The sequence below is a fragment of the Macrosteles quadrilineatus genome, unplaced genomic scaffold (assembly GCF_028750875.1).
Source record: "Macrosteles quadrilineatus isolate MER2022 unplaced genomic scaffold, UCM_ALF_1.0 Scaffold_1__1_contigs__length_201487025, whole genome shotgun sequence".
In the NCBI taxonomy this organism is placed as follows: domain Eukaryota; kingdom Metazoa; phylum Arthropoda; class Insecta; order Hemiptera; family Cicadellidae; genus Macrosteles; species Macrosteles quadrilineatus.
In genome coordinates this window covers 103,785,860-103,802,080 of record NW_026542594.1, presented here as the reverse complement: position 1 = coordinate 103,802,080, position 16,221 = coordinate 103,785,860, and the positions used below count along the sequence as shown (strand labels likewise).

Sequence of the window (16,221 nt, the reverse complement as noted above, 5' to 3'; positions counted from 1 at the left end):
TTCTGTGGCTTGGATTCTAAACCGGAGGCTATCATGTTGGGCTACATTTTCTAAAGAGTTTTACTACTTTTGGTTGAGTAGTTTTGAAGATGAACACAAGAAAGAGATTTGGTAGCTTACTCAACTGGTTAAGTTTCATCGAATAATTCTTTAATTTTGGGTTTTAAACCACATCTCCCAATGTGCCTAGTGCCATTAGTCACACAGCTTGTTTTGTATGCAGTTGGTGACAAGATCCCAGCTGACATCAGACTGATCAAGATCTACTCCACCACAATAAGAATTGACCAGTCCATCCTGACTGGAGAGTCTGTCTCTGTCATCAAGCACACCGACCCTGTACCTGACCCCCGAGCCGTTAACCAGGTAAACATTTAGTACAACAACTTGTCTTGTCAGCAAAAGTGTCATGATTTGGAGGAATAGAGGTTTTAGGGGATGTGTTTTTGTTTGATGTAAAAGAATATACAAATTTTGACACATTGTTGTTGTTCCTAATTGTAAGATGTATCCGAGGATCATGATCATGATAATTGTAAGATGTCACCGAGTCAGAGTACCGTCCAAGTGTTGTCCCTTGCATGCAATTAATGCCTCTTATTCTTTCTTGCTCAATAAGTTTGCGGCTATCATATGTTGTGGTACTGACATCATATGTTGTCCTCAGGACAAGAAGAACATCCTGTTCTCTGGCACCAACGTCGCCGCTGGCAAGGCCCGAGGTGTCGTGATGGGCACTGGCCTCAACACTGCCATTGGTAAGATCAGAACTGAGATGTGTGAGACTGAGGAGATCAAGACTCCTCTGCAGCAGAAATTGGACGAATTTGGTGAACAACTGTCAAAGGTCATCTCTGTGATCTGTGTAGCTGTCTGGGCTATCAACATCGGACACTTCAACGACCCGGCTCACGGTGGCTCCTGGATCAAGGTAACCCAACACTAATAAAGTAACCAAGAATTTAGCTTCTCCTAAAGTCCCTTATTATGAATTAAATCTAAAATCTTGTTTACTATGAGCAATAATCCAAACTCTTCCATTTCCAATAACTCTGTCCCTGATAATAGTTTTGTGGATAGGGAGCCGTGTACTACTTCAAGATCGCTGTCGCACTGGCTGTGGCTGCCATCCCTGAAGGTTTGCCTGCTGTCATCACCACCTGTCTGGCCCTGGGCACCAGGAGGATGGCCAAAAAGAACGCTATTGTCAGGTCTCTGCCATCCGTAGAGACTTTGGGCTGCACCTCTGTCATCTGTTCTGACAAGACCGGCACACTCACCACCAACCAGATGTCCGTCTCCAGGTAAACTCTTCACCAAAACACTCTGTACCATGATAGACCAAGTTACCGGTTGTTATGAATAAATCTAGTTCACTCATAAAGCAAATGTAAACCTGGAGCTAGCTAAACATCCTTAATTAAGAATTATTAGTTCTACATCTTTACTGTTGTGATTTCCTCATCTTGTAAGATCCATCAGTGACAACAAAACGAAACTGATTTAGTCTTACTATATACATATATTCAAGGTATGATCTGTAGTATTATAGGTTTTTTGGAAATCTGTCCTTTTTATTACAGTAGCCTGTTGCATGTTGCAGGATGTTTGTCTTCGACAAGATTGAGGGCAACGACAGCTCTTTCCTGGAGTTTGAGATCACTGGTTCCACCTACGAGCCCCTTGGAGATGTCTTCCTGAAGGGCCAGAAGGTCAAGGGTGCCGACTACGAGACCCTGCACGAGCTGGGAACTATCTGCATCATGTGCAACGACTCTGCTATTGACTTCAACGAATTCAAACAGGCTTTTGAAAAGGTTAGAGATTTTTATTTTCTTACTTCATTGATAATCGTTATAAGCTGTGGCTTTTTTTAACCGTCAATAGAGTGAAAGAGAGAGAGAGCCAACAGTATTTGATCCATCTTTAATCTTACAAGAATCTGACTAAATTTTATTATTATGTAAAAGATAACACAAATAAACATATTTTGAATCTAAACATTTATTTTTATTTTTATAATAGTACAGTATTAAGCAATCACATCAATTTAGCTTTATTGTAATTATTTAATTTGTTGGTTTGATTGTATTTGACAGTTTTCCTCTGTTGATGACAGGTAGGAGAGGCCACTGAGACTGCTCTGATTGTGTTGGCTGAGAAGATGAACCCCTTCAATGTCAGCAAAACTGGTCTGGACCGCAGAACATCTGCCATCGTTGTTCGCCAGGTACCGACTATATTATACATTGAAATCATAATTCTTATGTGTATACTATATACTATGTTTTCATTGTATGTCATTTTGCTTAAAGCAGTTTGTTTGTATTATAAAATCAATTGTTGCAAGGCAAAATTAGGAAGTAGCCTAATGGAAAGAAAGGGTTTACAGTTTAAGAGAATATTTAAAATATATTATGATTCCTATAATAACTAATATTTATTATCATTGATTTCATCAGGACATTGAGACCAAGTGGAAGAAGGAGTTCACCTTGGAATTCTCCCGAGACAGGAAGTCCATGTCTTCCTACTGTGTTCCTCTGAAGCCCTCCAAGCTCGGCTCAGGACCCAAGCTGTTTGTCAAGGGTGCTCCTGAGGGTGTCTTGGAAAGGTGCACTCACGCTCGTATTGGTGGCACTAAGGTAAACAAACTCTCCTTACTTCCGAATTAACAAGTATAATTACTCAAACGAAATTGCATTTGTCCTTCCACCTTAATTTTGAACCATGCCTTGGCATGTATTGTCAACTTTAAAAATTAGGTGGTATGATTTGACTTTTTCTACAATAAATTGAAATTACAGTAGTGTAAGTAATGACATGTAGTCTTCAAGTGACTACATGTTCATTTCAAAGTTAGATATAAGGGTACTGCTGTAGGCTATTTGGTGTTGAGATTAACAAGAGTGTGGTTGTTGTGGGGTCTAGGAAGGGGATGGGGGAGAGGTCTACCATGTGTCTAGTTGTTAATTAATGTCATGTCAACCAGCAATCACTCAGTCCTTCAGTGTAACTTTCAAATGTTCCATAATTCTTTCTTTTTAAATTAAAAAGAAATCTTCAAAAATATAATGACGCTCTTTTACGTACAGGAGTAAATTCTCCTTGTTGTGAGATAATTTCATATAGTTAAATTTAAGAAGCTTTTTTTTAGATAATTTTTTTAAAAGAACTAAATATTTTAAATATTTTTGTTCAGAGTTAAAATGATGTTTGATGTAACTCTTGTTTGTCAAATATATGATATTTTGATTTTATTATGGTTTGTTTGTGCTCACAGGTGCCTCTGACTGCTGCTCTCAAGAACAAGATCCTGGAACTGACCAGACAGTATGGTACTGGCCGTGACACCCTGCGTTGTCTGGCTCTGGCCACCTGTGACAACCCCATGAAGCCTGAGGAGATGGACTTGGGAGACTCTACCAAGTAAGTAATCTGCCAACTATCGTCATTGTCCTTTGTGTTTATTTCTATTTATACTTGAATTGTAAACAACAATTAAGTCTAGTTCTTAAAAAGCCAAAAAAGAAAATCATCCATTTTTAGCGAATTTCTCACACAAGGAATAAACTATTACCATAGGTCTTGTAGTAAGACCTAGACCCATATATATTTTTATTTTTATGTCCCCAGAGGTCAAAAACACAACCTGTTCAAATTCTTATATATTTATATTGTGTGTCCGTTAGCACAATAACTTGAGTAAAAATCCAATTTTGATCAAATTTAGTACAAATGTGAAAACCTACATTCATTCGAACGAGTTAGCAAACCATATGATCAAACCATAGGAACAGTGTTTTATGGGTAAAAATTTAGTTTTCCGTTTTTGATCCTAAAAATATTAAATTTTGCAGTTTTTACCCAAACCATTTTTGTTGAGCTCAAAAACAAATAATTTAGTATATATTGAAGCATTGTACGCTTAACAACGAAGAAAATTACAAAAAACCTATTTCTATTTAATTCTTATGGAGAATAAGTGAACAGGTTGTTAAAATTTGCACTCCTTGATCTGTCACAGGTTCTACACGTATGAAGTTAACCTGACCTTTGTTGGTGTTGTGGGTATGTTGGACCCTCCACGTAAGGAAGTCTTTGACTCCATTGTGAGGTGCCGAGCTGCTGGAATCCGAGTCATTGTCATCACTGGAGACAACAAGGTAATGATATGTCTAAAACTTTAAATCTTTGTGTTATGTCATGATACAATGGGTACTTAAATGTCTTAACACATTGACGACGACTCGTGAAAGTGTAGCCCATAACCGCATTCCTCCACGAGTTGCTAAGACACAGGCCCTCAAGTGGTACGTCGAATCTAACCTGCGAGTGGTAGTGTCGTCGTGTGCTTATAGCTGCGCGCGCACTACGGCGGCACGGCACGGACGGGCGGGCGGCACGGCAATTTTTAAAAGTTAATAACATTGAATGTCATATGAGTGCGCCCACTACGGCGGTACGGCCGGCAACGGAAGTTCGGCAGCTTCCGCCGTTTGTTAAAAAGTCCGGGAGACAGAACTCCAGGACATTTCCGAGCTGCCGTGGCGCCCGTACCGCCCGTACAGACCGGGAGCACTGCACACCGACCGGGCGGGCGGCACGGGACATCCGCCATTCTCAACTGATCTCTGTCAAAGTAGCAGTGTTTTCGTGTGTTGTAAACATAGATGTTAGTAAGTTGATTTTTCTCGTTGAGAAAAACCCCAAACTGTACAACATGCGACATCCGGAATATTTTAATAACGTCCGGAGTGACAGTATATGGGCAGAAATATGACCTATTATGAAACAATCAGGTAAGTTTTACACATAATCCTTCTACAAGATGTGGAAACAAGGTGTGGAACTCTCCAAAACTTAGTCTTTTCCTGTTTATGTGGTGTATCTAAAATCTTTGCTTGCACCTTCTTGTCACCTCTTCCTCTGCTAAAATTAAACCTACTATCTCCACTTTATCTACATCCATCTTTACTCACAAATTTTAGCTCGCAGACTGTCAACTGTCCTAAATTGCGGATGTCCCGTCCCGTCCGTCCGTGCCGTGCTGCCCTAGTGCGCGCACCCCCTCTTAAAAATGCCGTCCGTGCCGTACCGCCCGTCCGTGCCGTGCCGCCGTAGTGCGCGCGTAGCTTATACTGGCAACCCGTTTGGCCGACAGTGGCATGGTAGCTCAGTTGGCTAAGGTGTTGCACTGACGAGTGTAGCGTTGAGGTCTTTTTACATGCGTGGGTTCGAATCCTATACATGTGCAATCCATTTTAAGCCTGTTGGCTTGGCTGGAGTGGAGCACCCACTTTGAATAAACGGTGTCCGGCATGGGTGAAAGTTGATTGCATTGGTGAGTTTAACAAGAATTGCACACAACACCTGTTTTGCTTCTTTTTACATCGGTTATAGTGGAGGAGGACACACATTTTTATTTTTGGCTTTTACTTTGGTTAAAAAAGGACACTTCTTGTTGAAATACACAAATTATTAGAGTGTTATTTTGTGGGTTAGTATTAAAATTAAAAAACAAAATAGTGATACACTATTGATAAATACAAGTTCTTAAACACAAAACAACCCACAAAGATGACTTTTTCTCTCTTATAAGTTCATAATACGCAAGATGTGTAATGGGTGTGTGTTGATTGACAGGCTACTGCTGAGGCCATCTGCAGACGTATTGGAGTGTTCACTGAGGATGAGGACACCACTGGAAAGTCATACAGCGGCCGAGAGTTTGACGACCTGCCACTCGCTGAACAGAAGGCGGCTGTCGCTCGGTCAAGGCTGTTCTCTCGAGTAGAGCCTGCTCACAAGTCTAAGATTGTTGAATTCCTGCAGTCCATGAATGAGATCTCTGCCATGGTCAGTAATATAGTTGGCATACTATTAATCGGATAAACCTGTCGTAAATAAATATTAAAATCAATAGCCTATAAAATTTTATCTTATTAGTGTTTTATATACCTAATTTTATTTTGATTGTTGACAACTTTGAAGCATAATTATTAGACTACAATTAGTTGTTTCAGAGCAGTTACTGTTGTGCTCTCTTTGAATTGGCATAAACACTTTTCACTCTGTAGGTTCATCAAAACTAAAGACAATTAATACTGAATTTGTATAGTAAATCAAAGTTGTTGCATAAGTTTCTTAACAAAATATATGTACTTGGGTGAAGGTAATTTTGTCATCTCAAGTTAATTATTTTCTCATCTTCAAGAGATAACCAACAAAGTTAACTACAACTGATGTGTAATGTTGTTGTAGACTGGAGATGGTGTGAATGACGCGCCTGCCCTGAAGAAGGCTGAGATTGGTATTGCCATGGGCTCAGGAACAGCTGTGGCTAAGTCTGCTGCTGAGATGGTGTTGGCTGATGACAACTTCTCCTCCATTGTCTCAGCTGTTGAGGAGGGCCGAGCTATCTACAACAACATGAAGCAATTCATCCGATACCTTATCTCTTCCAACATTGGTGAAGTCGTCAGGTCAGACATCATAATATGCTAAGTTCTTAAACAACTGCATTCAACAATCATTTTTTAATCTTATTTTGTAATTTCTGTAAGATACTTTATTTGCTTTCTCAATTTAGTTAAATTTACAAATTCATATATTTTCTAGGGGTCTGCGGGTCAAACTTTTTTGGTTCTCGGGCCAATAGTTTTGGCCCTCGGGTCTCGGGCCAAAAATCATTAATTACCGGATTTTTTGGTTTTATCTCCTCTCTGTGTTTATAATATTTTTTTCTCTGGGAGGGTTGAAGTATTGAGCTACCCCTAGCTACTTTGGCCTGATGGCCTACTGTAGAACTGTTTATAATATTACTTGGTAATAAAATAAGGAATAAAAATTGTATTTATGTATATTATTTCATTTTCATAACTTATTTACAGCTTGGGAATTGCCTCAACTGCAAGAAAGAAGAAAATAAAATTAACTTATCAAGACATTCTTTCCCATTTTCATAAAATTGTTAAAATCACTAAATAGCTAAATTACAACAAGTTTTGAATGGAACTTATATAAAAAGATTATAAACAAATCAATAACATATCACAAATTTAGGGCCTGTGGACGTAAGCAAGAAGAAAATAAAATTCTATGTTTCGTCCAATTGCTGACAAAATGCTAGTAATGAAACAAGGAAGTAGAGAAATAAAGATATATTTCTTTATTCAAAACCAAAAAACTGTTACAGATTATTTTTTTTTTAAATTAATTCATGGTAGTTTGTGTCTCACAAATATTTTATTTGATCTTAGAAATATCTTTTTGAACCCCCATCTAACTTAAGAAAAAAGTCATTTTACTGATGAAAACTTTCATAAAAATATAAAACATTTAGGCCTAACCTCTTTGTTGACTTACTTGCTGATGCCAACCAGACGATCAGAAGTGTTGTTACTGAATGACAAAAAGGACATTAGGAAAATCAATGCACAAGATACAGATCTGTACACTATATCAGATATTTATTTTGTTGATAATTTATTATGTAAAATACTGAAATATATTTTTAATTAGGTATGGAATAAACATTAAATAATTAAACTAGTACCTCTGTATAAATAGTCTTTCTTTTGACTTTGTTTTCTTTGCACTGTTGTGTCACAGCTTTTGTCAGTAGAGGACTGGCTCTGGCTAGTGGCAGTGTGGCAATTGCTCTGATGTGTCTATATTCTTAACATTCTTGAGTCTTGAGCAAACTTAATATTTAATTCTCATTTGAACATTTTAATTCCTCTACAAGAATAGATATAATATGAGAGTGTTTCTTTGAAAATCAATTATTATTCTTTTTTTGGCCCGACCCGATCTTGGTCCGAACAAATCTCTGACCCGACACAGTCTCTCGGGCCTTCCGCTGGTCCGACCCGACCCGATTTGTGAACCCTCAGACCCTAAATATTTTTCCCCCTTAAATAATTATAATATTCAAATAAAACCACTATCCATCCTTCCGATCAATGCTTTGCTAATAAAAGTTATAAAAGTAATACTTGAATATAGTCATGATCAATTTTGCTCAGTAGTGCAAGACAGTGTTATTATTTTTTTACATTTTTATTCTTTGGTAACAAAGTAAAAATCTGGCTGTTCAGCTGTAGCTTAACTCCAGTCAAAATTCATAATATGTTTGTTACATTTGTAAATATAAGTTAAATAATTTTAAAATAACCTTTTAGTTACAGTAGACTCCCTCTAGTTCGGCTTCAGTTGGATCGGCCACCAGATGGTCCGGCCCGGTCTGAAAGGGACAAGTCACAATGTCACGGGATTCAACTTAAATGTTTAGTTTCGAACCATAGAAGTAAACAATTCATGTCAGTTTGGTTGACGGGTGCTTCTATGGGTGAATTGTTGCATATTACCTATGGTAAACTATGTTACATAACCTCAAAAATACCAAGAACATTTTACAAATTGTTTTTCTTCAGTCTAATATGTTGAAATGCACTGTATAATTAACTATTTCTGACCATTAATTATATGCAGTAGGTTCCCCATTATTGTTTTTGAAACATAACATGCGGTGTTTTACATCATCCATTGTTATCGTTATCTTATTTTACTACTTTTGTTATTATCTTTAAGACTAAGTACTATGATTTTATACTGTTTAATGAGCTATCTAATGTTTTATCGACATTCTTATGTTCTGAAACAACATGTAGTAGTAGCCTATGTGACTGCGGTAGCAGTAACTTACTAGACTTTCTATTGTTCTGTTCTTTGTGTGATTTATTGCTGTATGTACAGTGTTGTGTAATTTTTGTTTTGCTAGATTAAGCGTGATTTTAAACGTTACAGTTTTTATTACTGAACCAAGGTTAATGACTTAACATACCACGATTGTGCAATACTATTTGTATTTTGATGATATAAAATGCAAATTAATTATCACATTAACGTCCATTTCATAGAGTACTAGGCGTTTATATGGGTAGCCTGAAGTAATATTATGTTATGCCAATACCCCGGATAATTGAGGTTCTACTAAATCCGCTTAGTCCAGCCAGTGGTTTGGTCCCAAGATGGCCGAACTTAAGGGAGTTACTGTAATGCAATTTAGTCTATGTAAAGCCGTTAACTCAAGTTGTAATATTTGTGACTGTTTATCAATGGTTCTGTTCCAGTATTTTCCTGACTGCTGCCCTGGGTCTGCCTGAGGCTCTTATCCCTGTACAGCTGTTGTGGGTCAACCTGGTCACAGATGGTCTGCCTGCCACTGCTCTGGGTTTCAACCCTCCTGACCTCGACATCATGGAGAAGGTAAATACTGCAGCATTCAAATCATATATATGAATGTGTCGCTGTACAATATATAGGTATTTTAACAAGATCATTAACTATTAATACATATTTAATAGAAAATTACTCTTTTGTCCTGTAGCCTCCCCGAAAAGCCGATGAAGGTCTGATCTCTGGATGGCTATTCTTCCGCTACATGGCCATTGGAGGCTACGTCGGTGCTGCCACTGTTGGAGCTGCGTCTTGGTGGTTCATGTACTCCCCTGAGGGACCTCAGATGACCTACTGGCAACTGGTACGACCAATCAGAATAAGTAGATATCTTGGTGACAACACCTGAGGAACAGGAAACCTAGCCAAGTGTGACTATCAATTTAACATGCATTACCAGTCATAGCAGGGGGAGTGAGCTGGTCTAGTGGTTAGAGCGCGGGACTCCGGGTCCCGGGTTCAAATCCCGCCAAATCACCAATGGATTTTATCTAAGTGATAATGCCGTAACCCCTAGGTCTAGCCTGAAGTAATGTAAAAAACAATTCCGGGCTCGTGCCTAGCGTCCTTGGACAAAAAAAAAACAAAAAAACCAGTCATAGCAAAAGATTTGTCCAATAATGATTGATTTCACAGATTAGGATCTACTAGGTGAATCCCGTCAAAATCGACGGTTACTCTTGAGGTTTTACGTAAATTCAGCTAACTGCGATGGATAGAGTGAAGTTATTAAAATCTTAGGGAGGATACACATCATTGTAAGATGAAGTGTACCTTAAAAAAACGTGGTTGATGAATTCGTTGAATTCAATATTTTCTGTCCTTTCATCGGCTTTAGGTTGCCCAAAAGGCTTTTCAGGAGTCTTACAATTGTTTCTTGTTCATGACTTTTGTTCATGTTAAAGCCTTTTTCACTATATGGGGAAAGGAGTTTATATAATTGGTCTGTCATCTGACGGAAAGAGACATTATTACTAAAATAACTGGCCCTATCTGCTTTGGGAAAATCATTCAGATCGTATTTGGATTGTATAAGTGAATCATCATCTTTGGTCATAAAAATACAGAATTTTATCAGCAGGAGGCATATTAAATCTCTCTTCTTTTTTGTATTTGATAAAAATATCCGATTCTCCAGAAAGCAGTTAAACATTCTTACTTCGATCCAAGCAATTTTAATTCCTTCTCTTGCCACATCGACCCATGTATTTAATCATCCTGTACTTACTTGCTAATTGATTAACTTATGGGGTAGTTTTGCAATGGCCATATCAATCACATAAAGCTGTGCATATATTTCGTGGATGGAATGAACCATAATTGTAGGAAATTTGACCACAAATCTTGAAAATTTGCGGAACCAAATCCATAACCATGGTAAGCCATCCATAAATCCACTTATGCCACTTAGCCTTGGTAACAAATTATGGAAATGCGATGAGATGTGATGGCACTGTTGTGTTTCCGAATGTTTTGTATGTAGTGAGGTTTATATGCGTTTTTCGACCTAGCTAATTGTGTACATCAAAGTAAAAACCCTGTACAAATTTTTTTAAATACCTGAATTGACATTAATTTACCTACTTCGAACACCAAAACCATAGATGAAACATACTCCGTAGTTAGTCTATTCAAAAACTTGAACACAGCTCTCATTCTCAACGTACTCATCCATGACACAATTTTCAACCCGATTATCGAAATCTTGTATACCAATTAATGAATTTCTGGTCTTCTTTCTTGAATTCAATAATATAAGCTAACCTGATAAGGAATAACTATATGTTCCTTTGAACTGATATGTCGCACTGATTTCATAATTTCAAATTTTAAGAGCAATAAAGCATAGATTTTTGAACAAAACATTTAAAATGTATCATAAATGCATCATTTTGTTGAAACTATAAAAAACTTGCAATGCAGTGGAGAATCAATTTAAAATAATAATAATAATGTGTAAACATATAATTTTGACAGTTTCAGTAGACCTTTGAATACAATTTTAATATTAACAGCTGGTTCATTAAAAGTAGTATAAAATTATCCATATGGTCGTAATGTAAACAAAACTGCTGAGTGATTTTAAAGGCCCCTGGGGCAGAGCCCCATGGAAATTTATCTTGTTTCTCTATTGAGGGCTCACCTACAGACCAATACCTTTCTTTAGACACCCCTACCAAGTTCCTACACTCAGCCGTTCTCTCAAATTAGCTGTGACAAATACCCCGTTTTTCCTCCATATGAATAACATGGGATGGGAATTTAAAGGCCACTGGGGCAGAGCCCCGAGGGAATTTACCTAGTTTCTCTTTTGATGGCTCATCTACAGACCAAGACCTTTCTTTAGACACCCCTACCGAGTTTCTACGCCTAGCCGTTCTCTCAAATTAGCTGTCACAAAGAAAAACAGTTTCAAATTAATATATAGATGCTCAATTAATTGATGCATGAGAAAAATGTTATGTAAACAAGTTCTTGTATTTCAATTTGTCTCACAAGAGTTGTTTGTTAGAGTAGTCACTTAGTTACAGTTCACGTCAGTGTATATTCTTGGTGAAACCGGTTTAATCAGAAGATTGTTAATGTGCTTTGATGGTTTTTAATTTATCTCCTCAGACCCATCGTAACCCCAGGGTTACAATCTTATTTTATTTATTTAACACGTTCGCTACTGCAATAGTACGAAATTTTCCATTCACATGGACCAGCGACGCACATATGCGACGGCCAGTTTCCACCCATAGACTGTCGTTGCATATATGCGTCGGCTAGTCACATTAAAATAGACTGCCGCCGAATATTTGCGTCGGGGTTCTAATGTTATTAAAATGCTTATATCTTTGTAGTGGTCTATTTGAAAGCACTGAATTCCCTGCAGTGGTCTACAGAGATGTCTGACGCACAACTGCATCGCTTGGTCTGTGGATATGATGATTGGTGACGTCATATAATAGTTGGAAAAACTGGTCTTTACTTTTCTGCATCACTGTATGTATGTATGCAGTATGTATGCTGCATTATTCTATGTAGCTTTTATATTTGTTCAGTTATAAACTGTTCTTAAATACTCTGTTTAAAAACCCACATGCTCTGTGTGTATGCTCTGTTTGTGATGGTTTTCACCTCAAAATACAAAAAATGCGACGTTTAGTCTATTTCAAGAATACTATGATAATTTTCACTATTGTCTTCGCTGCAGACCGGGCGTCGCAAATATGCGATATTACAAAAGGTTATAAAAAAATACAAAAAACAAGAATAAATTACAGTAGAGTCCCGCAAACTCGGCGTAATGTGGACTGGAAGGGTGCTGAGTTTGTGAAATGCCGGGTTATCGGGAACTAGGGTTAAAAATAAGAACAATACAATTTGTAAGCTAATTAACTACCTGTTTTATTTATATTTATCATTTGTACGAGCTGAGAATGATTTGACTTGAGCTGGCTTGAGTCCATGTTTAAGTCGGACTCAAAAAATCACTAATTTTCTGAGCCAGATGATGGCCGAGTTATCCAGACTGCCGGGTTATCGAGTGCCGAGTTTGCGGGTCTCTACTGTATTTACAAACATGATTGTAGCGTATTACAATGTAAATGATTACTGTTTTACAGGTTTTCGCCCGTGGTCTGTGTGTACTGTTATCCAAGTGACAGGCGGTCTATGTGTAAGATTCAAACGTATACCTCAGTCTGTGGCAATGACCGCGTCGTCGCATATATGCGACGCTCAGTAGCGAACGTGTTAAACAATACAGTGCATATTTTGTAGTCATAATAGCTGCTAGGGGATTCAAAAGAGTGCAGCACTTGCCAGAAATGTAGCTTGGCAGACTGTTTCTCTTGTTTCGAGTTTTTATAACTTAGCAAAGATGGCGGACCGTGGAATGTACTATCTTTCTATGTTTCCATATACCAAGTAATGTATAAAAATAAATATACATTTTAATATCATTGTATGTATAAAAAATACACGACATCTAGAAACACTAGAGATTGTCCTGGTATAGTTTTGATTACTCTGAGTTATTTGGCTTGATTACAACATTTACTTGAAATTAATTGTAACCTGAGGGTTACATTGGATCTCTATTTCTTAATTTTTTATGCTTTGTGACATTGAACCTTACAATAGAAATCTGTTTTGTACTACAAAATGCAGTTTTACATTAATTCAACTGTTGCTGCCTTTTTACAGGTTTGTAACAGCATTTTACAGGTTATTTTTGTTTCAGTTTTATTTTCAGATACTTAGGTGGAGTTTTTTGTCTAATTATAATGATAAAACGGGCCTCCACCTATTTCGTTGACGACCAAGTTTTGTATTTTTTGAGACCCAACGTAACCTATAGGTTACATAGGATTTTCATAAATATATTCAAAATTAAAAAATCTGTTGTATTGTACATCTTTTTATAGTTATTTTAAACCAAAAAATTAAAATAAAAAAAAATCAGTATAACCCTTGGGTCTGAGGAGGTTATATTGCTTTATTCACTCTTTATCTATTTTTCCTTGATTTGCATTTTTTTAATTGTGTTTGTAGTTCTCTAACTGCAAAATCCAGTAAAGCGAGATTTATATTTGAGTCAGAGATGTATATTTATTGTATGTACAGACTCACCATCTGTCCTGCACCCCTGACAGTGCCGACTTTGGTGGTGTTGACTGCAAGATCTTCCACGACCCCCACCCCATGACGATGGCTCTCTCTGTGCTTGTCACAATTGAGATGTTGAACGCGATGAACAGGTTAGTCATATGAGTTAAACATTTAACTTGACTTTTTCACAATATTTTATATTGATTTGCCAAGTCCCTAAAAGAAAATACTATTTAAACTGTAACGTATTCTTAATCTTGGGTTTTTGTAACATTGATACTCATATGCCTGGCTATCAACACTGTGATTTAATTGTCAAATGTTCGTACCAACACTTGAAAACTCCAAAAAATTAACCCTTACAATCCTTATTATGGATACTCAATTACCCCCTGGATCTCATTTAATTTAAAGAAAATCGCAGATATTACAATATATGGCATAAAAAATAAAATTACTTCAAACAAATAAGTTTTATTTACCATGATTGTATGATTATTTAACAATATGATGTTAAAAACACTAACTTTCAAAAATATTTGTAGTCTCTGAGGGTATTGTAACGCCGAAAACAATTTCCAGGATGTAATCCTAGTTTCTTCGTGCAGGTTTGGCAATAAAACTAGGTCTCCTTTCTTCCACCAGGCACCTTCCTGTTAATGCAGACAGCACAATCCTTGGAGTTATTCTTTTCTTGAAGATAAATGAAGTGAGGAACTTTATTCAGCCTTTCTTCGGTGTCACTTGTTGAGGGTCTTCAGTTTTTTTTCAGTTTCTTCCAAGATTTCTCACATTACCTACCTGTAGGTGGATAAGGTGTTTCCTGTATTTCTTTTGCTCTAAATGGCCATTTTCACTACAGTAGAGGAGGTAGGAATTCACAGTAGAGACCTCCAACAACCAAAAAACAGTTTTCGCCACAACTTTATGGACTTGCGACCAAAGCTGTAGCTGGATATGTAGTGGTCTGCAAGTCGACACCTCTCATGTATCTGTTATACTCACATAACAGTTGGTTTAACCACCTCCTCTAGCACTCTCCCTTTGGCTTTTCTTTCTACTACTTCAAAACTATTACCAGGACATATACATCAACACCAGTACCAATACCAGTACATCAACACAGCGTTTGTCTAGCCAGATAAGGCATCGAATTGAATCGTCGAGAGTGAACTAAGTATACCCTTGTTGACCGAGATTTAATTCCTTTAGATTTTTTTTTTTTTTGCTTCAAGTGGTAAACCAGCCAAGTTTCATAGAATAGTTCCTGTGAGATGAATATTCAATTTTTGTAACTCGCAAGTAGTGATGGGTCGATTCCAAAATTATTCGAATCCGATTCCGATTCCGATTCTGAAATTTGGGATTCGATTCTCGATTCCGGGTTCGATTCCGAATACCATGGTTCAGGATGACAAAAAGGTTTTTAGAAATTAATTATTAAATAAAACCCAAACATTATTAGAACGAAACACACAATTTTAATGAGGATAAACACAATAATAATAATACAATAACAGTGAAAGAAAACGAATGAACGTAAACCGTAAAATTAAACCTACAGCACATTTTGTCAAACATTTTGAACAATGACTTTTACTTTTAAATATAGGCCTAGAGCTTATAGGCCTACAAGTTTACAATTACCACTCAACGTGAACAAAACTGATTTAAAAAATAATTTTAAAGGTTTTTAGAAATTAATTATTAAAACCCAAACATTATTAGAACGAAACACACAATTTTAATGAGGATAAACACAATAATAATAATAATACAATAACAGTGAAAGAAAACGAATGAACGTAAACCGTAAAATTAAACCTACAGCACATTTTTTCAAACATTTTTAACAATGACTTTTACTTTTAAATATAGGCCTAGAGCTTATAGGCCTACAAGTTTACAATTACCACTCAACGTGAACAAAACTGATTTTAAAAATAATTATATTCCCAAGTCGCTTTTAGGCTAAATAAAAAGGACGATCGCTCTAGTCTCGTTCAGTAGTGACGTTTCGGGATCGACGGACCGACGAATACGAATAGAAGTGTTTTGTTAGACTTTGGTAATGAATGGTAGCTCAGCAGTCGGCTCTGTTTAGGGATGAGCATCGATAGTCGATGTTTTCGCATCACCGATTTTTTCTATCGATTTTCGTTGTTTTTCACATCGATGTTTTTGACCAAGTATATTGAGATATCGATGCTTTCCGTTACTGTAGAGTACAGAGACCAGACGAAAAATTGAAGAAAAAAATCTATGTCTTAGTCCCAAAGGCCAAAAACATCGATTTTTTCACAACGATGTTATCGGTTACTGATAACATCGTTGTACCGATGCAATGCTTCAGTTAGTAGCACGAATACTAGAAAAATA

General features: G+C 37.0%; 1 protein-coding gene across 5 annotated transcripts in view; it reads left to right on the top strand.

The window, feature by feature from the left end:
• The window catches only part of LOC129002906 (calcium-transporting ATPase sarcoplasmic/endoplasmic reticulum type), a 111,150-nt gene that overhangs the window by 66,770 nt on the left and 28,159 nt on the right, over positions 1-16,221 (top strand). For all 5 annotated transcript variants that reach the window (XM_054431382.1, XM_054431062.1, XM_054431143.1 and 2 more), the window contains exons 7-19: positions 224-366; positions 668-931; positions 1,081-1,304; positions 1,604-1,817; positions 2,120-2,230; positions 2,463-2,645; positions 3,284-3,429; positions 4,028-4,166; positions 5,647-5,859; positions 6,265-6,485; positions 9,138-9,273; positions 9,395-9,547; positions 13,858-13,991. In XM_054431382.1, the coding sequence (XP_054287357.1) occupies positions 224-366; positions 668-931; positions 1,081-1,304; positions 1,604-1,817; positions 2,120-2,230; positions 2,463-2,645; positions 3,284-3,429; positions 4,028-4,166; positions 5,647-5,859; positions 6,265-6,485; positions 9,138-9,273; positions 9,395-9,547; positions 13,858-13,991 (2,281 nt within the window). The remainder of the gene's footprint in view (positions 1-223; positions 367-667; positions 932-1,080; positions 1,305-1,603; positions 1,818-2,119; positions 2,231-2,462; positions 2,646-3,283; positions 3,430-4,027; positions 4,167-5,646; positions 5,860-6,264; positions 6,486-9,137; positions 9,274-9,394; positions 9,548-13,857; positions 13,992-16,221) is intronic.